The sequence below is a fragment of the Botrytis sinoallii genome (assembly GCF_014898435.1).
Source record: "Botrytis sinoallii strain Bc 23 chromosome Unknown BSIN_001, whole genome shotgun sequence".
NCBI classification, from domain to species: domain Eukaryota; kingdom Fungi; phylum Ascomycota; class Leotiomycetes; order Helotiales; family Sclerotiniaceae; genus Botrytis; species Botrytis sinoallii.
In genome coordinates, this window is record NW_024066028.1 from 3,782,597 (window position 1) to 3,809,703 (window position 27,107).

A 27,107-nucleotide genomic window follows, 5' to 3' on the forward strand; every position below is an offset into this window, starting at 1 on the left:
AGTGGTGCTGGCGGTGGATTACATAGAAGTGGGTCGATAGGTAGATAGGATGGATAAAATATGTAATATGTAGGTATTCCGAATAGATATTATGATCAGATGAATGACTGGGTGTGGAATTTTATGTTTATATGATGTGATATAATATAATTGTTTTAATTGTGTTGGATATCTTCTGAGAATGAGTCTTGGGATGGGGTTTCTGAGATTTATAGATATATGGGATGGATATGGTTGTGATAGAGGAGAGGAGAGGAAAATTCAATTGGATTAGATGGGATTGGATTGGATTGGATTAGATCTGGGAGTTAGAGGTTAAGAGATTACAATGATGGGTTTGGTGAAATTTGTCGAGATGGGATATCCAAAATAATTGTAAGGGATATTCTTGCATCACATCTGCATCTCCTTCCTCGATATCCATCACCATCATCAACCGAAAAGAAAATAAAAGGTTTCGGGATTTGGAGCATAGAGTATAGTGTTGAGAGATACTAGATACTAGATACTAGGTAGGCGAATTTGAAAATCCGGGAGTAGGGGGGAGTAGGGGGGAGTAAATTTGTGTTGGTTGGATTTGTAAATTGTTTTTTTGATTTTGTTTTTGATTTCGAGGTTGTGGGTGGAGAAGTGGAGAAGTGGGGGTTGGTTTCTCGGGGATATTTATTTTTATCTTCTTTTATTTTCTGTATTGCTGTGATTCGGAGGGCAGAGTTGATGGGGAGGGAAGTGGAGATAGTTGGGAATGAATGTTGGAAGTGATTGCGGTTGAAGTTAACGAAGGAGGTAAACTTTCACGTGATTTTCAAATAAATAGGTATTTGTTTGGATTTTCGGATATATCACTTTGATCTGCTGTGTTCTTTGGGTACCTATGCTATATAAAATATCCGATTGATTTCATGAGAATCGTAAATAAGCGTTAAAAGTATAAATGGTTTCATAGCCACATGTTAACAACTAATCACATTTGTTAATTAAGCGCGAAGTAGACAGCCATTGCGTTTTAAGCCGAAAACTAGACCCAGCCAATCTGAACTTTGTGTTTTGACTTATTTTATTTATTCACGATTTACCCGTCGGCGGTTTTTGATTGGCTTCGATCTTCCTCGATGTATGTAGCAGCCAATAGGCTAAGATCTCGAATGGTGTAGGGTTACATCGAATGAATGTGCAAACCCCTCATATCTTGTAGCATCCCACTTGTTTGTCTCTTTGCGCTCTTGATCTCCATCTTCTTGGTCTGCACTCTTCTTGTATTCTGAATATATGGGAGAAAGTTATCGCGGGCATTTTTGAAAGAGTTTGTAGAGGGTCGGAAAATAAGCTACTTTGATTATTTAAGATGCCAGCCTCATTTCAAGAGTACACTCAATCTTCTAAATTCTGTTTGACGTGGATATTCAAGATTACGTATCGAAATCTTTACTAAGAAACTCTTAACAGTATCCTCAATTCTCGACTCTTCAAATTCATCGTGGGCGAAAAAGTCGATGGCCATGCAACGGAATTCTTCGTGCATGAAGAGGCTATTGTTCAACTTTCAAGACCGTTGGAGGCGCTGATGAGAGGAGGGATGTCTGAATCTCAAGCTGAATGTACGGTATGGGATGATGTGAGTAAGGAGACGTTTGAGCGGTTCGTGCAGTTTGCGTATACGGGCGATTACACAGTGCCTATCCCTGAGTACAAGGTGATGAGAAAAGACAGATCTGATAGTTCAGAAGAGCTTTACCTGCGACTTTCTATAGAAAATATGAAGGAGAAACTGAAGGAGGAGAATTTGGGTGGGCAGAGAGGGATAGAACCCCTTTGCGAAACACCATTACCAAAAGCACCACCGGAGCCAGCAGAACGGCCACTGGCACATGTATTCTCAAGTACAACATCAGAGGTGGGACTAAATTGGCTTTTTCGACGAATTACAAATCCAGAACGTTACCCGGTCAAATGCGCAGCCGACTTCAAGCAGCTTACTTTGCCACTACTCGCCTTGCGCAATACTTACGACTACACCTGTGAGCCTAGGGAATGGTTTTACCCGTACCAAAGCTATTCCAATGTATTCATCAGCCATGCCGCACTATATATTCTGGGAGATTTCCGACTCGTAAATTCGCTAAAAGCGCTAGCTCTACACAAACTCCACAAAACACTGTGCATTTTCCAGCTCAAAAACGAAAATATCGGGGATGTGATCGATCTTGCAAGATATGTATACGCAGAAGAAGGCGGAGAAGAGGGGTCGGGTGGTGAAATTGGAGCATTGAGAGGGTTGGTGTGTCTCTATATGGCTGTGAATGCGTTGGCACTGTCACTTGATGATGGGTTTATGGAGCTTTTGGGGGAGGGCGGACAGTTTGTGAAGGATTTCTTTAGGTTTCAGGTGCAGAGATAAGTTAGTAGGCTGGGGTTTTATACTTGAGTTTTTTGGGATGTAAGCAAGAAAAGATAAATCGTCACGTAATAATGAGGAGCTGCAAACAACTCTGCGCTAGATCTGGGCACGAGAAGCTTAGCAATCTAGATACACTGCGCAAAAAAAATGTATTCCGCAACGTCCCCCAAGGATACCCGCACTCCGCCCTCACCGTGAAGCACCAATATTTATCAGATGGAGCCTAGCTACTAGCAAAATTCAGCTGACGCCGCAGACACTGCGGATAACAAGTAGATATCCATTCTACAGACTCAACCTTGCAAATGATGGTTTTGATAATGCTTAATGGGCCTCAAACTTGATATGTTCTTTATTGTTGACTAGTGTCGAAATTTTCAGGATATCTAGCTTCATGTTTTATTCTGTGAAGCTGTAAGAGAATTTAGCAGCATGGACTACTTGAAATCCTTCCAGAATTGTCCAAGTGACAGAATATTTTCAGATATAGATGAAACCAATCAATATAGAGCATCTGTTTCCACTAATCAGTGATCGCAGACTTAGACTAACCGATAATGATTTACAAAGAAGTCTTCACAGCCTTGACAGAATTAGTTGAGATAAGCTTCTCTACATGATGAGGATCGGCATCAGCCGTTTCCTTCCTACAAACCACAGCCTCAAGATCACCCCTCTGACCACCATTCTCATTACTGTCAACAGCATCAACTACATCCGTTTTTGTATAATCAACATCATGACTTCTAAAAACCACCCAAAAAACCACAGCAGTAATAGCCATCGTTCCCGCCAAACAAGCAAACTTATTAACCAACCAAGGATTCTTCGACACCGGACCCAAACCAATCCCAATCGCCGCTCCCAGCGCTGCCGCCACCGCCTGGAAAGCTTGAACTAATGCTTTGAGATTCGTGGGTGCTTCATTGTATGTGTATTCACTTAGCGAGACTAGACAGAGTATCTCTCCGATAGAGAGAAGGAATTGTAGAGGTGTTTGCAGCCATACGCTTACTTTATTTGCTTGGACGTTGATGTTCTGAGCACTGTCTTGTGGGTTTCGTGCAGCTGCGCATTCGAGGGGATAGTGGTAGCATGGTCCACGCGAATAGATGAGCTGTTGGAAACCAGCAGCATAGCCTATTCCCGCTGCTATGAAGAAGAATCCTATCGTCATTCGTAGGATGGGCCCGAGTGGGATTTTGCGTCGTTGAAAATAGGAGAGGGTGTGTTGAATAAGAGGACTCATGATTATACATGCGATTGCGTTGATTGACTGGATGGTATCGTTTGAAACCCCTTGCGATTGCATTTGTCCGGCTTGGGAAAGAATGTTGCCTTGAGGTGGTAGTTTGACTAGAGACCTTTGAGCTACGTTGTTCTTTCAAGCTAAGTTTTGCACCGTATTGAGACTCACCTAGTCGCTTATTAAAGACGATGACAGGAATGACCGTCACTATCAAGATACATGTTGGCAGGAGATACGCAGCCCAGAACCCCGATATACTTATCCATAAAAGTGGTCGGAATGGAAGAAAGCGCGGCAATGTTAACCATCCTCGATCGAGATATTAGTTGGAAAGAGAGTAAGACTAGATAACAAGCTGAGATTGTGTAACATACCAGTAATAACCACTGAAGATATATTGTATAGCCAATTTCCGATCGGTTACTACTAACTTGCCTTTTGAGTTTCGCTCGATAGTTGGGTTCCTTTCGGGGATTTGGTCACCTGTTACATTATTAGCATTGAAAGTCTGATAAAAAAAAAACTTATCCACAGAAGCATTGATAGCAAATACCCTTGCCAATAAAAGGATATATTACTGCGGACAATCCCCCTTGCCCCAGGCCTGTCAAAATCATAGTAGCAATAAGGCCTCCCAGACCCGCCTTATGCTCTAGCGAACTTGGAAGAGCAGTCACAAACAGCACTATGTATCCGATAACCATAAGCCTATTCATCAAAAATTTAGCTGTTGTCAAAAAGATAGAAGTTTTCCAAAACCTACCCAAGACTGAAAAGCATAGTCTTGTATCGACCGAGCCATGAATCTGATAGCAATGCAAATGGCATTGGAGTTAAATACTGGAAGCACAAGAAGGCGTTTTGGATTATCGTTGCGTTGGACTCTCCTAAGCCTAAGGCTCCAGGGAGTTTTTTATCACCGGGTGGATTTTGAAGGTAATTTTCTGCTGTTTGTTAGTAGACTAATCGTTATGAATATTGATTACTTACGCCACGCCACCATAATTCCAAAGCGTGCAAGCTGTGCTGCGGCACCTGTGAGTGCTAAGAGCCAAGCAGTGAAAGGTATTTTATCAGACTCATGACTGAGAGTTTCGATTTCTTCTTTGGTGGCATCTCTTGGGAGAGATTCTTGACCTTGTTCCTCCATGACTCATTGCCACGCTTCAATGATGAAACAAACAAAATATTGGGACGGTATCTTGGAAGAGGTTCTTTGAGGGGGCCTACGAAATCCAGGTAGTTTGTCTTTGAATGCTGTGCCGCCGAGGCAAATAATAGTCATGCTTTTCCCATGTCGCTGCTACTGTGTAACACATACAAATGGTATAATAGTACACCTTGCGATCAGCCGACGAGTAATATACGGAATGACCGATAAGAGAAACCAATAGAGAGAAAGGCCATTAGAGACACCTAGTCAAGCTTATGTATCTAACTTTAGACGTTTCTCAATTTTCAATCTGCTTGAGAAATTAAAATTTGATTTAGAAGAACAAAAATAAGAATATCATCATCATATAGAACTATTAGTATGTTACTAGTAGAAGTGGTAATTAGATAATAAATGAATATTAGGATTATATGTATAATTAAATAGAGAACTGCTCCTCATCTAATAGAAAAAGAGGGCGTATGTATATATAATATTACCTAGTCTCAAGCTCCGAGGTGAATTTCCACCTCGATACTCGGATCGATATTCGTAACTCGCTTTATAGTAAAATTATCGTATAAATAACAATTAAGTATGAATTACGCTAGTAGAAGTTCGTAGCTTGAAAGTTCTTTTCCCTCGGTGACTAGTTCGATTGAAATGTAAAGCTATACTACAGAATAGTTTTCCATAAATCATGATGAGTTTTTGGTATTCATAGTTTCCTATTCTAAAATAATCTTCGAAAGTAGATTAGATTGCTATTATTAATTATCCATTTAGTAGAGTATTAATCATGGCTATATGTCTCTATTATTGTAGACATGCAAGTCGACAAAACAAGTCAACGGAATGTGACAACGGAGTAGAAATCCGTTAGTACGAATGCCTGTACTTACATATGTCTGTGTTTGTATGCAGTTGAAAATAAAACCCAGAAATCTAGAATAATAATGGGATTCCTCGGTTAGATTAACGTAATTCTCTTTCACATTATTTTTTGAAAAATAGTTGAGCATGAATTATTAATTAGCAACAAGCGTAGGTGAGCGACAATTGGAAGATACCATCTAGCTATGTGTGACTGATTGTGTACCTAGGTTCTCCATCAATGAATGACCGAATGGGTTGTATGAACGATCTTCTCGACGGCAATTGGTTGCTTCAAGCCTAATTTTGACCGGAGAAATTTGCACAAAAACATCATGTACCGGTAAAAAATTGATTTGACCTACGCAAAAAGGCTATGTGGAAGGGTTGTGCACTGTGTTTGTAGGAGACAACGATGAATTGCGGAGAAGACCAAACAATCCTCTCATCTAGACCTCCACTAATCAAACAGATCTACAACCAGATCTGCTTCTATTCGTCTACGAGAAAGTTTCTCAAATGTTTCATGAACTTTTCTCGTTGATCAACGTGACAAAAGTGTGCCGCATTATCCAAGACAATCCATTTAGCCTTTTTGATGTGATCAAAAAATGGTTGCATTGCGACGTCCTGTGCCTCGTCTTCTGCTCCATTCATGAGAAGTGTCGGTGCCTTGATCTTGCTCAAATTTGGAATCGACGTCCAGTTACGAAGATTTCCAGCGGGGACTAGCTCGCAAGGACCATACCTTATATTGTGTCAGTAGATTGTACTGAGGGGAATATTCGTAGCCTTACATAGTACCATACGTCGTCGCATCTTTTGCAAACCAGTTGAAGGCAGCCTGAACTTCAGGAGCTGGCCATGGTCTCGTGAGGCTCAGATGCCGCTTGTAGAAGACTTCTAAAGCAGCTTCATACTCCGGGCTTTCATAATCCTTACTATCATTTCAACGATCCAAGACCTTCTGAATCTCCAACGGAAGTTGCTTTCTGAGTGAATCAAGGCCAATCTTCCATACTTCCATACTAGCCAGACTACTTGCGATGACTAAGCGACGGAGGTTCTTCGATCTTGCTGGATCAGATGCCCATACAGCTGCGAGCATTCCACCCCATGAATGGCCGAAGACATCAATGAATCGATCTCTTAATCCTAAATGACTGATAAGATTATCGAGCTCGTCCTCAAATAGTTTGACACTCCAGAAAGCTTCATCGCCAGCTTTTTCTGGCAAATGAGTTGATAGTCCATTGCCAATCTGGTCGTAGAAAATGAGAGGAATAGATGGCGTAAGATCTTCCAATGGAAGCAGATAATCGTGACAAGCTCCGGGCCCTCCATGCAATACGATCAGAGGTACTTGAGACGTCGTGAGGTCGCCGACTACTTTGTACCAAGTCTGGCAAGGCTTTGAGATGCCTGGGACAATGAACTCTGCAAGACCCTCCGTCATGATTATTTAGACAAGAAGTAATAGTAGTCTGTGGTACTGAACTGGATTATTTTTTGGAAAGAACTTCTGAAGCATTGGGGTCTCTGAAATTTCCAGTGTTGAGAATATTTGACTTTCGATACCTCGGTGCAAAAAAGAGAAGAAGATTGAATTAGAATGAAAGATAGTAAAGTTGTCGCACAATTAACATGGTTTATCATCATGTGGGCCATATCATCATATGGGCCACTTTCACCTCAATTATCATATTTAAATCCATATTATTCCACAACTATCAAATCAATTGATTAAAACTATTAAGAATCTAATAATCTAGGATCTATTACATTGATTTGACAAGTTCTTGAATTATAATCTGATCTTCCACACTTATTACAACATCAACTAAAAGATACTTCCCTATTAGAATTCCCCTCTTTTTGATGCTTGTCGCATTGAATCTGAATATCAATCTTTTACTAAGATAATATATCTTCAGCTTTTTATCTAATAAGTACTTCTTCATTGTGTAATTGAATCTTTTTAGTGCATCGATATTTGCTTAATACTTTATTTGCCTTTTGAAATATACAATTCTCTGTATTTAAAAGTATATTCTTATAAGCTAATCTCTTTGTGCCTTTAGCTAGAGTCAATATAGTTTCAAATATAGATATAGGAGAACTTGATTGATAACAAACTATTCGAGATTTTACTAAAGTTGATTGCAAAAAAGCTTTAGTTAGATTGTAAGGGGTTTGAGAGATTCACAAATCTAGATTGAAAAAAGGGGGAGTAGATATACGAATTCTAATATCCAGTTTTGAAAATACAGTTTCAAAATCAAATAGTATTAAATCTGTTTCTTAAAAGCTTACTTTTTGTGACGGAAACGGTGTTGTAGACCACGTGGATCAGATCATGTGATGGTCAGGTATTCATTATATAGAATACTCCGGAGCGGAACAACGATAACCGGATCGGCCGCAGGACCGATCACCGCTCCCGTGATCGGTATCCGAAGATCACCCAGTATATAATCCGATCTTTTTTCTACAAAAAGAGATCAGTTCTAACTATAAATGAGGAGATATACATATTCTTATACTTATATTATTATTGTTCAATCATTCCCCTCCATCATAATATACTATTGTCCTATACGATAGTTATAAGCCCGGTTTGCGTTTAAATACAGCTATCTTGTTATAGACTACTCTTATAATCAAAAGTGGGTATATCACGATCCATATCTGAAAATCCAAATTTTCATTATCCAAATACCCGGATCAATCATATCAACACAACATACACATCCATCGGTATATCTTACCACCTAATCGGATTGGCTAGCCTGGTACAATGCTCTTAGGGTTAAATATCAGCTAGAAGATATTTGGGATAAGATTGATTCTGAACTTCTATCAAAGACAAATCCTTTAGTCTCTTTTTCCTTAGAATTATTATTTGAAGTAATCGATTAACTGACCGCAACTCCACCTATTCCTCCAACTCTCGAAAATACTTGATAGGAACAGGACAGGGCTAAGCAATACGCCTATAAGGCAGAGCTTGTTGAATATTATATCAAGTACCCTAAACGGAAAAGCGAAGATGGGGATACAAAAATGAAGGAATCAATTGATCACCCAATTGCTTTTTCGCTACCATTTAAGCCTATACCTATATTTGTCATCGATATAATTCCTTTATTTATTACTCTTGATAGGTTATATCATAATGAGAAAATGATATATGATGATAAGTATAAATCCTATCGACAAGTCTATGAATAGATCCAATCAACTGTTGATTTAGCTCATCTTATGGAATTATCTTTCTCAAATAAGGGATTAAAGGCTCAGCCACTTCATAAAGTAGTCCTCTCGCTTTGTAACAAACTGGCACCATCCCACCAAATCATTGAAATGATTGTTTAGTCCGAATACCATGCACTGATTGTTTAGATATCCAGTGGACAAACTGATCCAATCAAATAGTTTCGGGATTGGGATATTGTCTACTCAAAAGTATCTACATACAGATTTCCAGATACTCATAGACTATTAGCCATCCGCACTTTCCTTAACACTATTAGAATCAGGATGGCATTTTCATAAGCTCAATACAAAATCGATAAGATCGATAAAAAGATTTACTTAAATTAAGAATATCAAACGCTTCAACAGATAACTATGATATTTGAGGGTATTATAAGCTGCGATACTACATTATCTAAGGCAAAAGGAATCTATACTATCGAGCAACCCAAACCACCTATTCCATCCAAAGGAATTTCACAAGATCAATCCAAAGGTTTCCATTCTAACAAAAACATTGGGAAAGCAAAATGTCCTTGCATATCTAAGAAAGATAAACAAAGATGCAACTTTTACAAATAAAATCCTAAGAATTATAGCAAGGTGGAAATTGCTTTAACCAGGAAATATATTGATTACCCAAGTACAACTCTCTCCGCAGATCAGATTAAGGAGATTAGACAAAAAATCATGAACGAGTGGAAGTACCTTTACAACATTTTTAGGAGCAAGGGATAAATAAAAGAATCATTTTATAATACCACTCCACCTATTACCAAAATGCCAAACAAATTCATAGATGTTACCATACTGAAAGTATTCGCAACCAACTTGATTTCAAGACCAGAGTTTGAATTCTATAACTCTACCCTCCTTGATAGTTGTGGAGCATTACATATTGTTAACAATATATCTCTTTTGGATAATCAATTATATTATTAATCCTCCAAGAATGATCAGATAGATTTAGGATTAGTATCCTACCAAATTATCGGAAAAGACTAGAGAACAATAAGAGGCATTCTTAATGGTAAGGATCTGATCCTTACAGACATCGCTTTGATTTCTGGTTTCCATATCAATATTGTTTCTGAGGCATGATTGTTTAAATTAGATTTATGGTTTAGTGGTTTTGATACTACTCTACACTTTGAGGATATAATAGAGAATGAGGTATATACTCAGTGTATTAGACACAGCAACCTTGTATTCTTAGAAATAAAGCCTTGTTCCTTTTATTCTTTTATTCCAATTTCAAATTGTAATCTTATATATCCTACTGCTTCTTGTAAGATTAACAAATCCTTTAGACAATCAAGGGACACTCTAATCCCAAAGAAGGATTAAGCAGAATTATAGCATGAAAGAGCGGAACATCTTGAAAAGGAAGTGCTTGAACATTTGATATTTGTTGTAAAAGGAATAAGGATCAAAGGCCCTCTAAGATAAGAATACTTTGATTGTGCATATACATATACAAAATAGATGATCTTCAAAGCATTTAGTAATTGTCAATCACCCAGATCTTTCTATAAAATATAATGGGACTTGTTTGACTTCTCTCATATACTCAACGGAGCAACATGATTGTTGGTTATTAAAGAAATGTATAGCGGAAAGCTGTTTAACTATTTCTTGATAAGAAGGACCTATAATGAGATGTTCCTGATTATTCAGAATTACTTTATCTAGGTTTACAGGAAGTATGGATTTTCGATTATAGTGATCAAGCAGGACAACGATATCTCTGTTATCGGAATTATAGGTTACACAGCATTTGAAAAATGGATTGAGATTGAGGGAATCGAGCTTAAGCTCTCCCCTAGCTATACTCACAAGACTAATAAAGGAACTGAGCAAGCAGGGCAAGAGTTGGTAACCAAGCAAATCAAAATGCGGTTGTCCGCAGGATTGCTAATCAAGCTCTGGGCAGAGGCTATAATGGCCGCTACCTACCTCTATAACATTAGTCCCCTGAAGGCGAGATCATTCAAGTCACCGAATCAAATGTTAGATAAGTGATTCCAATCATACCTGAAAGAAAGTAATCCGTCACTCACTACCAAGATTACTGATAATCTTCGGCCTGACTGGAGTTCAACTTACAAATATGGATGCCAAGCGTACCCCTTAAATAAGGAACACGAGGCTAGAGCACTAATAAAATAATATAAAACGAATCCTCAAGCACACATTGGATATTTAGTTGAATATATCCCTGGCATACGGATCTACCGCATCTGGATACCAACGCTCGATTGGGTTATTGTCTCTCGGAATATCGTTTTTGATGAAATATTTACTTATAAACAGGATTACTTTAGCTAACAGGTTAACGCTATGCCCGCGAATCAGCTGAGATAGTCAGCTAGACTATTGGATATTACTAATCATATAGATATAAATAGAACCCTCATCAAAAACAATAATAACAATACAGATATCTTTATCGTATTGGTAGACCAGTTATCATCCCTAAACTTATTTACCGCACGCATTTTAGATAATCAATCATCTTTTTCACACTCTGAGAATTCTGAAGAAGGTAATTATCTAGAGGATGGAAAGTAAAGAATGGGCAAGATATTAAGCAAAGGAAAGTTTATCCAACTGTCCCCCGAACCATCAAACAGCTCTCCAGCGCCAGAAAATGGTGGGGACCCATCGCTATATATTACTCCAATGCTAGAAGATATGAATAGAAAACCGGCTTTTGCTACTCCTACAGATTACAATGCCCAAATGCGGATAGGATATAGCGAGCCTGTGAATTTAGCTGTTTAGGAATAGAAGGTAATAATACCTGATCCTAGGAGTTTCGTCAAAGAAGATAATAATAATTTGGAGACAATAGATGCAGAGGATATAGGGGTTCTGACTATAGTATTTAGAGCGAAGTATGAAAGTAACCCTAGCTCTCCATTGACTGATTATTCACTTTATATCTGATATTGTATAGAGCCTTTTTGAAAGGCAATAGATTGGAATCCAAACCCGAAATACACTATAAAGGAGTTTGAGTCACCAAAGCGATCATCTAGTCAGAAAGTAATCAAGTAATCAAAAGAAGTTTCAATCTTTCAGAACAATCATCTTCGAAAAAGAGTTCGCAATATAATAATAGAAATTCCTAAAGTTAACCTAAACCCATCTCAATATCAGTTATTCACAAATGATCAGCTAGACCAAGCACGATTGAGTCCTCCTCGAAAGAGATACAAACGGAATAATATATTCTATACCAACATTTCTGAGTTCGCCCACTCAAGAATTAATCCTGGAAATCATAATAGGATATATAAATCCCTATATGATTTCCATTCTACCTTTTGGCCTAATCTCGAGAAGATCAAGGATCAAGAGAAGAAATACTTCTTCATAACAATATATAATATAATCGCCACAACAATTACAACAAAAAACATTCAGCTATTCAATCCAATAATTCCAAACTCAGAAGATAATCCACGTATTTATCTTTCTCAAATGCCCAAATACCTAAATCGATATCAATAGCTTAACAAGCATATTCTAGGATTGTGGTTCAAGGTTGATTGTCAAAAGGAGATCGATAATCTGTGTTTAAGAGAAATGTGGTGTGAGATAGATTCTGGATTAGAGTCTATCAAATCTATTCTATTGATTGATTGATTGATTTAATTTAACGTCCCGCTTCAGTCCATGACTATATAAGACGGCTAGGCCATAAGGGCGCTAGCGGATAACTTTTGAAATACACAATGGGAATGAAATAATGGGGGAGGTGAAAACAAATACTGGGGTATAGCGCCCACTATTGTATGAAAAAAATCTATTCTATTGGTTTGGGTATTCAATTACAAAAGTAATAATTAGAGCTTTATTATTCGATACCGATTATATTTTGTAATAAGGGAAGATCTATAAAAGAAAACTACAATCGAGAGCATATATACAGCAATACTTGCGAGTTAATTATTTCATATCGTAATATCTTTAGTTGCAAAGTATGATTTTGAGACCAAGCAATACAATGTAGTTAATACTTTTGTGAACGCACGGCGCGATCCAACTAACAATCCTGTAGTATGCTTACTACCTAATGGATTTAAGAAACCAGAAAAGGATATGATTATTGATAGAGTTTTGTATGGGCTTCGTGATTTATCATTCATCTGATTTAAGGATTTCACATCAACCCTGAGATTAATTGGAATGATTGGATGTATAGAAGAATTGTGTATTTATTTCAATAAGGAGTATATTGTACTAATTCTCTTCTTCGTCGATGATTTCTAGGTTATATATTATAAGAATAACGAATCTAGTACTGCGAAGATCACTAATTAGATCAAATCAGTTTACAAGCTTAAGGATTTAGGTGATACTAAATGATTTCTAAGAATCAAAGTTCTAAGAAACAGATCTGTAAAGAAACTTTGGCTAGTATACAATATTTATATTGAGAAGATTGCTAAGAAATTTAAGTTCAATAGAGATAGTGCATGTATATTGCTGTTAATTATTGAATTTGTCAAGTTTGATGGAACAGTTGTCATATCAGTAATTAAGGAATATCAAGAAAAGATAGGATCAGTATTGTACACAGCAATTACAATCCGCTTTGATATTGTATTTGCAGTCTTTCAGTTAAGTCATTTCCTTATCAATCCATCTCTTGATTATATAAAAACTATTAATCATTGTATTATATATTTATGGAATACTTGCTTTTTATCCATAGAATACAGTTTCCAGCTAATCCCTCAACTTCTAATATTCTCAAATGTATTGTTTGCAGACAACAAGAAAACTAGAAAATTATCTCAAGGGTATATCATATCACTCTTTAGGGGATTAGTTTCTTGAAAAGTATTATATCAATCTACTATAATCATTTCTACAACCAAAGTAGAATTATTAGGTATGAAACGAATAGCAAAAGAAATAATAGCTATTTTATATTTTTTAAAAAAGATCGATCTTATGATTCAAGAATCAATAACCATTTTCTATGATAACACACAATCAATACACTTAGTAATCAGGGAGAACGAACGGATTACTATTAAACTTAGGCATATTGATATACAGAATATATGGTTACATCAAGAATATGCTAAAAGAAGTTTCAATGTCATTTACTTATCTATTGCCGATATAACAGCAAACAAATTAACCAAGAATCTGTCTCGATAGAAGTTCGAGTGCTTTCAATTAATACTCAATCTATAAAATATTAATATGCGGATTAAAGAATTAAATTAAAAGACTAGTTAAAAATATATTTATCTTTTTCTTTTGGCTGGAGATTGAACTTTTCTAGTTGACCCGGCATGCTTCCTAACCTTTTCCTTTTCCAAGAGTAGATCGAATTCGCACTACTTGTCCTCAGTAAGCCTCTTTGCTTCATAAGCCTTGTTCTCAAGATGTCGAACGAGGGCTAGCGATTTATTTTTGTTCACAAAAACCTTCAGAACCGAATCCTTAGGAATATACTTCTTGGTGGAAGAGTCCTTTTTCGTGAGATCGATCGTGGTGGCTTTACGATTAGCAGACTTACAAGTTTCAGACTCTGCTAGAAGCTCTCAAAAGATTCCATAAAGCTTTTCCAGTTTCTAGCTTGGTTATCAATATTATAATCGATTGGGGGTGGAAGTAAGTATATACCTTTTTATCCTGTGCCTTGTAAACATCAGTATAAAGTTTTCTCACAGAGATTATAGCATCCAAAGCAACCTTATATATATGTGTTTTGCAACTCCAGCAACGAGTGCTTTTGATACAACCGAAATCCTTGTGGTAATCACCTGAAATCTTCGTTTGCCCAGAGACCAAGGATTTTATGCAGTCAAGATACAAATAATCGTTTACTAACCCTTTAATAAATTCATCAGATTATAAGAATTAAGCTTTGGCAAACATCCTTAACAAATCATTTTCAGTCTTTATATACTAAAGATCTGTAAGAGGCAAATCATCATCAGGATTACTATCGAAAATACAGAGATTGTAGAACCTATGCTTATCGGGACTGTTGTGCGAGGGAGAGGGAGTGCGAAAGTAGCTGTCCGGATCACGAGAAGGATGGTGTTTAGCAGGTGCAGCAATAATCAATCCAGATCGGTTATTGAGAGGATTGGGGATTCCGAAGTCATCCAGATCCTTATACTTGATCTTGACCAGTTGGCAACCTTCCCTTGATCCTGCAAGAATCGCAATAACCTCTTGAGAACCAGGAATAATTACTTCTTTCAAGCTATAAAAGGAATATAATTCAGGATTATCACAACAAACTCCTGGGGCAGTATCATACAAGGTATACTTTCGAGCGGATCATGTCTAGTTTCGAATCAGTATGTAATCAACCCAGAGGCAATGACAATATCTACTTCTAATAGGACTACAGGTAGAGATCCTTATTGTGTAGTAATAGGAACAGGAATAGGGGGAGTAATAATAATAGGGGTAAAAGGAAATACAGGGTTAATAATACTTCCTAGTAAAGAGTATTAGCAGGCTTGATACATCCAAGCAAGGAAGGCAGCATAATTAGAATCGGCAAGGCCATTATTTGATAACAAAGCAAAAAGAAGCAGTTGAGGAAAACCAATCGAGGGATTTCCAGAAAGGTTTTCGGGAAGAAGTGGTTACTAAGTCAACAATCGATCAGCAGTAGGGTTTATAGAAGCAGGGACAGGATCAATGATAGCAAGACCACTCGGACGAGCAATCAATAGTATTGCCGGAAAATCAGTCGCTGCCGGAGTAGGGGATCTTGAAGGTAGAAGTGAACCACGCTCAAATGTAGGTTCAGAAGAGAACTCATTATAAATAGAAAAAGAAGAAGGAACAGCAAAAGGATGCTTTCTTGGCTGACCATGGTGTCCTGTCTTTTCAGGGTTTTTGGGCTGATCAGGATCACATTTGTCAGGAAACAGGTAATCCATTCGAAAGGAAACAAAACATAATAGTATTGATATCTAGAGAAAAAAGAGTTTAAAGGAAAGGGTGTGTATTATAGATCATATCTGCCCTGCATGTAGGCAAGATCACTTGATCAGAGATCGCCTGGACCTCCTGAATATCTCTGGCAACCTAACGCCACTATTGTTATGATTATCAATTCAATTACCCTATCCGGATAACAATACTGACATTGCAGCATACATCCGCGGATACGAGGATTAGAACCTGTATTCTCTATTTGTAACAGCAGATCAGCAAGTATACATAGCAAAGTGAGGCTTCAAGAAAGCATCTACCCGCAATCCTTTGAAAATTTTCAGGCAATATAATGAAAAATGAGAGATATCACCCCATAATGCCTGAATCAAACAACTTACCGACAACTAGAGGCGCATCAAAATTTCCTTTGTATCACACTCTCATACCGATCATATAGGGAATGGACATCAAAGCCCTGCCATGATAGGGATAAGATGGTTTCATTATATGATCTAGACCACATTGAAGCTTTAACAAGGCGTAACTACACTAATTTCCTTTGTTTGTTTATACAGATCATCGCGATCTGGGAGGTGTGTGACAGAAACGGTATTGTAGACCACGTGGATCAGATCATATAATGGTCAGGTATTCATTATATAGAATACTCCGGAGCGGAACAACGATAACCAGATCGGCCGCAGAACCGATCACCGCTCCCGTGATCGGTACCCGAAGATCACCCAATATATAATCCGATCTCTTCTCTATGAGAAGAGATCAGTTCTAACTGTAGATGAGGAGATATACACATTCTTATACTTATACCATTATTGTCCAATCATTCCCCTCCATCGTGATATGCTATTGTCCTGTACGATACTTTTATATTCTAAATTATAATTGATTCTTGGTATACAGCTTTAAAAACTATTAAGAATTCAACCTTCGAAATATAATTGATATATACCTTAATAAATCCATCAACTTGAATGCTATATAAACATTTCAGATTATCAAAACAGTTAATATTAAGTAATTAAATTAAATAACTTAAATATGATAATAACTTTAAATATATAATATTATTTGCTTTATAATATAACTAAAAATATATTAATTCATAACTTTTATATCCATTTAGTATCAATATTCGATATTTACTTTTTCTTTGATTCAGAATATACTTATTGAAATATTTCAACCATTCTAAACCTGTCTCATTATTTATCCATTTATTGAAAATAGATTTAATAACCCAATCCACAGGGAAATCAATTTCAATATATTAATTAGAAAAATAAACTTGTCCTTAAATCATTAGAAATAAAAGTATAGTTTCACCCTCTCTATTACCATATATAATCACTATAGCCCACTCTTTATTGCCTGATTATATTATCTTACTTCTGCCATTTCGTTCAACATTGATTACAATCATTCCAAGGCATATTATACCCATCATAAAGCCGGTTTCATTGAAGTTGTAGAAATCGCAATCGAGAATACCATATTTTGCCCACATACTCGAAACTAGACAAAACCAATCTTCAATAAACTTAGAATCTTCACAAAGAACTCTTTGAAAGTCATAAACACAATTAAAACACGTCTTTAATCTCATATAATGCTTTACAAATCGATAAGCCCAAAGCTTTCCAACTTTCTTTGCACCTCTTGATTCGAGAATATAATTCGCTATATCTTCCACACCTTTAAGTTTAAGCAGAAACCCTCTATTATCCATATCAATTATATATTGAATAATCACTTCCTCTTCCAATTCTGTAATCTTATAGATTTTATATCGATATTCTGTACAAGGAATAAGATTGTTCATTTTGTGCTGAATCGTTATACACAGGACATTATACAGCTTAGCAGCTCTCCGAATACTTAATTTTTTGTCTTTTTGAATAGCTTCAATAGCTAGAATGATTTGTGCTTCTTTATTAGTCGTTTCCATAATAGATTGTTGATAAATCGCATATTAAAGCAAAGAGATGATAATTGAGGTGAAAGTGGCCCACATGATGATATGGCCCACATGATGATAAACCACGTTATATAATCGCATGATTATATAATCACTCTCAAACTAACGTGGTTTATCAGCATGTGTACCATATCAGTATGTGCACCACTTTTACCTTAATTATTATCTTTCCACTTCAATACACGATTTATTAACAATTCATTATATAATTGAATAATAAAAAAATATAAATACTTTTAGTTATTAGAGTTATTCAAAAGACAAAAAACTGAGTATTCGGAAAGCTGCTAAGCTATATAATATATTATATACAATACTCATTTGCAGAATAAATGATTTGACCTCTTGTATAGAATTTCGATCAAAAAGTTATAATTTGATTATTTTAAAAGAGGAGGTTATTATTCAATATATATTTAATATGGATGATAGAGGATTTAGTTTTAGAATAAATAATATGGAAAATATAGCAAATAATATTCTGAAATCGAAGGGTAATAAGAAAATTGGAAAGCTTGGGCGAATCGATTTGTATAACAATATTTGGATTTAAAGATGTGTTTTACTTGTGTTTATGATTTTCAAAGAGTTCTCTATAAAGATTTAGAGTTTATTGGAAAGTGGTTTTGGTTGGTAATGAATATATAAATCAAATATAACATTCTCGATTGCGATTTCTATAATTTTAATGAAACCGGCTTTATGATGGGATAAATATCATTGTATATAGTAGTTACTAGAGCCAATCGATATAATAGAAGTAAAGTTATACAATCTAGCAATCGAAAATGAGCTATAGCGATTATTTGTATAAATAGAGAGAGTCACAATATATCTCCATTTCTGCTAGTTAAAGACAAATATCACTTCTCAAACTAATATACTGAAAGTAGTTTACTATATGATTGAATTATAAAACCTACTCCCAATAGATAAACAGATAATGAAATTGATCTTGAATGGATTAAGCATTTTGATAAGCATATTATAGGTAAAAAAGTAAGTGGATATCATATACTAATATTTGATAGATATAAAAGTTATCAATCTATAGCTTTTCAGAAATACTACAAGGAAAACAATATTATATTACTTGGTTTATTGCCTCATTCTTCGCATTTAATTCAATCACCCAATATCAATTGTTTTAGTTTTTAAAGTATTTATATAGTCGATAGATCGAGAATTTTATCAAAGTACATATCATTTATATTATCAAAATCAAATTCTTTCAAATTTTCAAAACTATATATACTGAAGCAATATCAATATCAAATGGGAAAGCTAGATTCCGTGAAACTGGGCTCATCCTATTTGATTCGGAAGCTGTATTTTCAAAGCTAGATATTTGAATAAGGATTTTATCAAATAAATCAACCTCAACCGATCCTGGAATATAGCAATCTCAAACACCTCATAATCCTACCGAAGCTTTTTTTCAATCTACTTTAGTTAAAAGTCGTATTGTACAATATCTAAACAATTCCTCTACACTTATATTTGAAACAGTTGCAGTTTTGGCTAAGGGTATAGAACTTTTAGCTTATACGAATATGTCACGGAATTCACCGTATAGTATAACCCTACGGTATTAATCCTAGTACTCCTCCGGAGTACTCATTCCCATGATTACTAAAACTATTTCACTCAGTTCATTTGTGTACCCTATATACATAATTAGGCGATTCCATCGCCTGATCAGGGTATATAAAGCAGGTATGATCCTTATGATCACACCTCAAGTCAATCTAGTTTATTATCACTCTATATACCTATCTCCTGATCAAAGTGACCATTAGACATAGCTATTACCTCCGTGATAGAATATACTTTTAATTGTTGAGATTTATAATCTTTGTAAAGCGAATGAAGTATTTAGTAAACGTTGTAGAGCTCAAAAGGCTTTTACACGAAAAGGAGGAGTCCTTTTAATAGGAAATGGATATGATATATTGAAACAAGAGAATGTAAATAATCAAATATAACACAATAAATATACAAATGATAATTCTTTAATAAGAAGGCAATCTGCTATACAATAATATAGTAAATATAATAGTGTTTTATATAATGCACAAACTTGTCAATTGGATTTAGTATTAATTGATCTTTAGATTGTATATAATTTGATTCTATTTTATAGCATTATTGTTATTTTATATTAATATAATATGGATAATTGAGGTAAAAGTGATGCACATACTGATATAGTGCACATGCTGATAAACCACGTTATTCATTTGATTAATTCACCAATTTATTCAAATAACCTTGGAAATAATCATAGCCAGTCGTTAACGAGAAGGAATTTTCGAACTAAAGATTTACAGAATTTCTATTTTTTTTGATCATTATAACAATTTTTAAATTCCTCAAATGCACAATATTTAAAATGTCTAAACGTAGATAATCTTAATCAATTAGTAAACTACTAACGTGTTTTATCACCGAGTGGATCATATCATCGAATGGATCATTTGAAAATACACCAAAATCAACTATTTTTAAATATTCTTATTTTAATAACCAATCATTATTTCTGAAAATTGAAAGATTTAAAATAATAATAATAATTTAGCTTTTTAGAAATTTAGTTTTTATATCAACATCTTTATTAAATTCAACAAAAATTCGAAAATGTCACGATTTTCGTTACAAAAAAACTATTTCTATAACAATTCTTATAGTGTTTTGAATATTCAAAAAAAAAATTAGATTTTCATAGTACACTTTTAATTAGATTTCATATATTAAATTTTTAAAAAATTCTATTGATAAATAAAGAAAGTGCACGGTTACGCACAGACGAATTTTGTATGTAAATTGAGTGATCCATTCGGTGATATGATCCACTCGATGATAAAACACGTTATAGCCTACTAAGCGAGAGGGCTAGTCTTAATATTTAAGAATTACTTTATTCTATATAACGTGTTTTATCATCGAGTGGATCATATCACCGAATGGATCACTCAATTTACATACAAAATTCGTCTGTACGTAACTATGCACTTTCTTTATTTATTGATAGAATTTTTTAAAAATTTAATATATGAAATCTAATTAAAAGTGTACTATGAAAATCTAATTTTTTTTTTGGATATTCAAAACACTATAAGAATTATTATAGAAATAGTTTTTTTGTAACGAAAATCGTAACATTTTCGAATTTTTGTTGAATTTAATAAAGATATTTATATTAAAACTAAATTTCTAAAAAGCTAAATTATTATCATTATTTTAAATCTTTCAATTTTCAGAAATAATGATTGGTTATTAAAATAAGAATATTTAAAAATAGTTGATTTTGGTGTATTTTCAAATGATCCATTCGATGATATGATCCACTCGGTGATAAAACACGTTATAGCTATCTCTTTAGATACAATATAACATTAATCATTAGAATCTATCATCGTAGGTACCATATCGTCTTTACTCTTCTCAAAATATTGATTTCTTATACGATCTATCCTGAGACGTCGAATTTAATTACTATTCGTCTTAAAACGCCAGCTATTCTATCATCGTCGGAGGATTGCTAGGGAAAATCCAATCGTTGTCTAGATACCTAGTAAGAAACACTAGAATTTGACCGACAGATCCATGTTTTATTCAAGTCCTAGTCCGTAGATTTGAGCATAAGGAGATACGATTGCAGGGGTCATTGCAACCAATAAGCCGAAATATATATGCAGTTGTGATCTGAAAGTATGGTGGACGTTTTTCTTGAGAAAAAAAATCAATGTTTGAACAGTCTGTGAAGCATCACAGTTACACAGCATGAGGAGCAAGAAAACTGGCCACTTTGCCTCGAGTGTGCATATTCCATCATCGTAAGTGCTTTGACCGCGTAGAAAGCCGTGCCAATGGTCGATTAGCGGAACAGATTACTCCATAAAATACCTAGGTATGCAGCCTGATAAATTCCTATCATGCTACATCACACAACCCTAATGCAGCCCAGTCGCACTTCCGGTGAGCTTGTGTTCATCAGATCTCTTGGAAGCTGGGGTAAATGTCCGAGCGATCATAGCATAGTATACAGCAGAGAGTGAATAGCGTGGTAGCAACTCACTTGCAAGGCTAAGTACGTCGTGGCATTATGCTATGCTTCAACATCTACTTACAAGGGCCATATAGGAGTTGGAACAAACGGCTTGGTTCCGAGTAATCATCAAAGAAAATGGTACGACACATTCTAATTTGGATGAAAAAATGACAATTTCGTTTCCTTGTGCGTGCCCTCGCAAATCAGTTTTCTCCTATTGGTTACCATTCTCTCGAGAATTGCAGGCTCGCAGGCTCTATGTAAGCAAAAAAACAGGCGGGAATTGATCACCATTCGAAAAGTCTTTAATAAATAAGATCTCTTTTTGATATAACATCAAATAATAAAAACACTTGATTTCAATACAAAGAAGACTCAAATTTTCGTTTGCTTTTTTCAAATTTCAATATATAATTTGAAATGAATTTATAATCTATTAAAAAAGACCTTTGAAAGAGTATTCAATTTCCGCCTGTTTTTTCGCTTACGTAGAGGCAGGGTCCCTTTTTAATGTAACTTGCTTACAAAACATTACGCTCCTAAGGGATCCGTCTCGAATGTTCCCGGTCTAGTTTTATACTTGTTTCTCGGGAGCGATCTCTCTCTTGACCATGCACTAATCGCTTCCCAGTTCACACACACTGTCTCTGATTCTGACCGAAGTTCTTTGTTGGGCAAAGCGTTATGATCTCCGATCCAGTGTGCCGTATAAATGCTCACATCAGCTTTGCACATTAGGCTACGACGGATGGTATCGACACAATGAGCTGTTTTAACTATTAGCCGGTGCTCTAAAGATTTGAACATTCGAGAGAAAAGAACTCACTCATGTGTGAGATGTTATACTCTTCCTCCTCGACTGTAGCATTTGGGAAGTAATAGTCATGGAATATGTTCATGCGAAGCGCGTTCTATGAGGACGTCAGTGACGTGAATTCTTGCAACAGTAAAAAAACATGTGAGCTTTGATTATAGGTACACTCACTAGACAATGAAGTTCGTGGTGTACCGATAGAACCGAAACATATTCTCCGTTTGTTAATCGCACGATATCTTGGCCAAAAGTTGTGTGAGCCATCTCTAATTCCTCCCTCGAAGTATGAATATTGATAGCTACCAACCCTTTAGCAATATTCAAAGCTTGTTTACACGAGAAATCCCTTTCACATACGCTCTAGAAGATATTCCCATGCTTCATCCACGTCTTGGGGAGCTCCAGTGAATTTGGGGTCTTCACCAAAGTGCAAAGAATGCCGTTCATATGAAAGGACTTCATTGATCGGCGCTGTAAAGTTGTCAATTTGAGAATACATGCTCGGGAACCATGCTAAACGAACAGTATGGTAGTAGTGGAGTAATTCTCTGGCTCAAGAGTATGAGCAGAGGAGCAGACACGATTATGTACATGGCACAGATGAAAGTCAAAATCAAGCGCCATGATTTTAAGAGGCTGAAGGGTTCTATAACCTTTGTAGAGGCTACATCAAAGTTCCCATACGATGAATTGTCAACGCCAAGTAGTCTTTCATGATCGTCCAAATCTGTGAATTCTGGAGAGTGCTTTGATTCAAAAAAATTCATCTTAATTAGCAGGAGGGTTCTTAAAAACTTTGTAAGGTAAGATTGATGAGGAGAAATCTGGCTCCTTTGCGATTTCTATATTCTGTAATATCACTCCTCCGCAATGGTTCAGATCCCTTACTATTGTACTGGAAGAAATATCTGCACTGGGTTTCGCCAGGCGTCGAAAGGTCCAGCCTCTGCGCTGTTCAAGAAATATGCAGCTGATCAGTATGGCCATGATTTGTTAATATAACCCTAAGACGAAAGAAGCAAGCGCTGATCTTTAAACAGCTGCTGCATTTTGCGCCTCTGTTCTGCAGGTAAAAATAAGCATACCGTTTTTGAATGGTTCCGCAGCAGATTGAAACAAGGCACAGTGCATATCTGCAATGTGTTGAAGAACCGTTTGCCTCTGGTTCGCATTCACAGACGTGTAGGAGTGTGGCATCTTCATTTAAATTGAGTCTGTATCTCAAGGCAACTGTAACCCCCTCGCCACCGAGTATCCTATCGTGGTGTTATTATGCTCACCGCGTACCACTTATAGATAGCGACGAAACATACCACAACACTGCACATTTGGCAGACAACTATCTTCTTGAGGCAGATCCGGAAGCACAAAGCAATCAGCTAATACGAGTTCGTGATTTGGAACTACACATGTATGACCTCAAGTGTCCGACTCAATTACATTTACCTAGGCGAAATACATTCATGCCTCTACGAAGGTCAGATTAGAATTAGCAATCGGTCTTCTAGGTACACTGGCGGATTGTCCATCATATTTACCAATGCAGACGTGACACACTCGGGGGAACATCTACAATACCACAGACTCACCATGCTTTATGCAAACTATCATGATTTTGCATGCAATCTTTACTCCATTGGGAATGTTCTTGGTCCTTAACGTTGAGAGATGCTGTGCTCTCACTTTAGAAATGCATTTAGTACATCCACTAGGATAAGAGCTTTCACACAACGACTTCCAAGTTATAAATACTTTTGATTTCTCTTCCTTCCTACACATCATTGTCGTCCAAGTTTCCAAGAGCTGAATTTGATCCGAATTCTTCTATAGCAATTACAACCAACACAATTGCAAGCATGAAACTCCACACAATCCTCGTGGCTACTCTTTCTTTAAGCGCAATCGCTGCACCTCTAGGTTTGTTTTGAATGCTTCCATATTATACCACAATCTGATTTACTGTAGTCAACAAGGACTCCACCGGAAAACGTACCAGCCCCGTCCCACCTCTTATGGATGCGGGTATCGATTCTAATTTCGTCGAGAAGCGCGCCAGCCCCGTCCCACCTCTCAAGTTGTGATCAACACGGTAGCAAGCAAGACTCTCGCGCACTTTGAAGGTGTAATTCTGGTGCTACACATCCTAGGGTTCTTCGCCGTTTTGATTCCACTCGTGTATCTCTCACCGCACGGCGATACTTCCCTCTTTACTACATTTGTGAATGAAGGCGGGTGGTCCTCGCAAGGACTATCATTCATGATTGGCTTGCCAGCTTCTGTTTTCTCGCTTATTGGTGCTGATTCGGCCGTTCATGTGAGATGATTTCCAGCTTGTCAGTTCAATGAAAGTTCTTTGGCTAACCAGCGGATCACTTGTATTCAACACAGATGTCGAAAGAGATTAAAAAAGCATCAATTGTTGTAGCCCGTGCAATGCTCAGTGGTCTCATTCTCAACGGTATTCTAGGCTTTGCGATGATGATCGCATATCTCTTCTGCTTAGGGAATCTCGATGATGTGTTGAACGCACAAGAAACGTTAGGATACTCATTTCTCCATGTCTTCCAAACAGGAACCGGTTCAACCGCGGGAGCTGCAGTGATGGGCTTACTCGTCGTGGCTCTCGGTGTCTGTAGCACAGTTGGTGCTCTCGCCTCCTCCTCTAGGATTTTATGGTCTTTTGCTAGAGACAGAGGTGTTCCACTATGGAGGATTTGGGTAAAGGTGAACCGTCAATTTCTCAATTTCGCCAACATAATACCTCCCGAGATGTATTACATGGCTAACTTCTAATCGCTAGCTTGACCGACGAACCTCAATCCCCATATACACCATTGCATTTACCACTGTTGTTTCCGTGCTCCTTTCGCTTGTTATCCTCGGCTCGGGTGTTGCATTTAAAAATATCGTCAATCTCAGTATTGCCGGTCTCTATTCCTCGTATCTCATCTGCTGCGGCCTGCTTCTTTGGCGGTGGCTACAGTCTCCTGGAATCAAGGCGTACAACCCGCGTATTCTAAGAGTCGGTCCAGATAACTTACATTGGGGCCCATGGCGCGTCCCGGGAAGATTGGGTGTCCTCAACAATGCGTTCGCCTGTGTGTATATTTTCGTGCTGTGGTTTTGGGCTTTCTGGCCCCCACAGACACCAGTTGTTCCAGCAACCATGAACTTTAGTATTCTCACATTTGGTGCAACGGTTTTATTTGCAGTTTTCTGGTATCTTGTTGATGGACGAAAGTCATATCAAGGACCATTGATAGAGATTAAGCTGTAGATAGATTGAAATGCACGTGTTGCAAAGACTGAGTTTTTGGGTGGTGGGTCGTAGACTGCGGTAGGGCGCAAACGGCATTTTTGGATTTTTATCCGAGATTTGGTCCCAACTGATCTTGATTGTTTTTGATTAGTCCAAAAAACTATATATCTATCCTCAAAATATTGAGATGATGGATAGCCCTATCAGTGATCCCTTATGTTTCATATTCCCTGATTGCCCTGGAGGTCATCGAAGCATCAGGACGAATACCCAACTAGTTCATCTCCCTTCCTTCTCCCCTCCATCACCCGAAAACCATCTCATGTTAAAATACATACTACTCATAAAAATTCCTAAAAGCATACATCACATCACATCATAAAGCCAGATGATTTCTCAAATTATACTCGTACATCACTTATGAAATATTTCCTCTCATTCATCCATCCATCTTCCCAAACACGCTTCTACATAACCGAAAAAAGACGCGGGAATAAGGTTAGAGTACTCCCTAAAAGAACTTCAATAATTTGAATCTCTTTTCGACATCATACTAAATACATATAATATAGTCCTAATCATCAACATAAAGAAAACTCAATAGAAAATTTCCATTTAATCTTTTCAAATTCTAATATTTGATTTGAAATGAATTTATAATTCATTAAAGAAGTTCTCTAAAAGGGTGCTTCATACCCGCCTCTTTTTCCGGTCACGTAGCGCATGCCTCCCGAGGTCAATCGAAACTTATCAATCTCTCGACTTATAAAAACACAGATATTTATTTCTACTAGATACAATGCCTAGTCACGCATCTTTCGCTCTATCAAATATCCAATCGATTCAAGGAAACACTGCATGATCACTCCAGTTCGATAGCTACCTAGGTATTCAAGACAAATCACAATCACTATCTATGCAGCAATTTCAATACCCTAGGTCCTTTTACAAAATATAAAAAGTATGGAAATGGAAAATCTTAATTGTAATGTAGATTAACATCGCGATTGGAAAATAGTAGTTTTTAATAGTGGTACAAATGACAATGTAAAAGAAGTCCGAGGCTCAATATTGGATTAATAGAATATGATCCACGTGAATCTTATTCCCTTAAGAGCCACCAATCAAATTA

The 27,107-nt window shown here is 36.6% G+C and overlaps 5 protein-coding genes across 5 annotated transcripts; 2 read left to right on the top strand and 3 right to left on the bottom strand.

Moving 5' to 3' along the window:
• Positions 1–1,345: 1,345 nt before the first annotated feature.
• EAF02_000861 (uncharacterized protein) lies at positions 1,346–2,398 on the top strand (the record flags this gene model as incomplete). The annotated part of the gene is made up of 2 exons (XM_038896909.1): positions 1,346–1,365; positions 1,447–2,398. 2 exons carry the CDS (start codon positions 1,346–1,348, stop codon positions 2,396–2,398), a joined length of 972 nt encoding a protein of 323 aa, XP_038763768.1.
• Positions 2,399–2,960: 562 nt separating this feature from the next.
• EAF02_000862 (uncharacterized protein) lies at positions 2,961–4,797 on the bottom strand (the record flags this gene model as incomplete). Its single annotated transcript, XM_038896910.1, has 6 exons — positions 2,961–3,754; positions 3,816–3,904; positions 4,022–4,130; positions 4,201–4,355; positions 4,411–4,591; positions 4,638–4,797. 6 exons carry the CDS (start codon positions 4,795–4,797, stop codon positions 2,961–2,963), a joined length of 1,488 nt encoding a protein of 495 aa, XP_038763769.1.
• Positions 4,798–5,904: 1,107 nt separating this feature from the next.
• On the bottom strand, positions 5,905–7,129 carry EAF02_000863 (uncharacterized protein; the record flags this gene model as incomplete). The annotated part of the gene is made up of 3 exons (XM_038896911.1): positions 5,905–6,421; positions 6,471–6,599; positions 6,654–7,129. 3 exons carry the CDS (start codon positions 7,127–7,129, stop codon positions 6,166–6,168), a joined length of 861 nt encoding a protein of 286 aa, XP_038763770.1. The 3' UTR covers positions 5,905–6,165.
• Positions 7,130–22,300: 15,171 nt separating this feature from the next.
• EAF02_000864 (uncharacterized protein) lies at positions 22,301–23,590 on the bottom strand. The gene is made up of 4 exons (XM_038896912.1): positions 23,074–23,590; positions 22,888–23,015; positions 22,729–22,813; positions 22,301–22,669 (listed from the first exon to the last, which is right to left on the bottom strand). Exons 1-4 carry the CDS (start codon positions 23,213–23,215, stop codon positions 22,434–22,436), a joined length of 591 nt encoding a protein of 196 aa, XP_038763771.1. The 5' UTR covers positions 23,216–23,590; the 3' UTR covers positions 22,301–22,433.
• Positions 23,591–24,039: 449 nt separating this feature from the next.
• EAF02_000865 (uncharacterized protein) lies at positions 24,040–26,084 on the top strand. Its single transcript, XM_038896913.1, has 5 exons — positions 24,040–24,633; positions 24,682–24,793; positions 24,814–25,030; positions 25,105–25,440; positions 25,517–26,084. The coding sequence occupies exons 1-5, from the start codon at positions 24,573–24,575 to the stop codon at positions 25,991–25,993; spliced, it is 1,203 nt and encodes a 400-aa protein (XP_038763772.1). The 5' UTR covers positions 24,040–24,572; the 3' UTR covers positions 25,994–26,084.
• Positions 26,085–27,107: the final 1,023 nt, after the last annotated feature.

Excerpts from the sequence above, each read along its gene's own strand:
- EAF02_000864 (XM_038896912.1), bottom strand. The coding sequence starts at position 23,215 with ATGTATTCTCAAATTGACAACTTTACAGCGCCGATCAATGAAGTCCTT. Across the intron at positions 23,016-23,073 it reads ATGGGAATATCTTCTAGAGC|CTATCAATATTCATACTTCG; the intron begins GTATGTGAAAGG and ends AAGGGTTGGTAG. Across the intron at positions 22,670-22,728 it reads GTATAACATCTCACACATGA|CTCATTGTGTCGATACCATC; the intron begins GTGAGTTCTTTT and ends TAGTTAAAACAG.
- EAF02_000865 (XM_038896913.1), top strand. The coding sequence starts at position 24,573 with ATGAAACTCCACACAATCCTCGTGGCTACTCTTTCTTTAAGCGCAATC. Across the intron at positions 25,031-25,104 it reads GTGCTGATTCGGCCGTTCAT|ATGTCGAAAGAGATTAAAAA; the intron begins GTGAGATGATTT and ends TATTCAACACAG. Across the intron at positions 25,441-25,516 it reads TATGGAGGATTTGGGTAAAG|CTTGACCGACGAACCTCAAT; the intron begins GTGAACCGTCAA and ends TCTAATCGCTAG.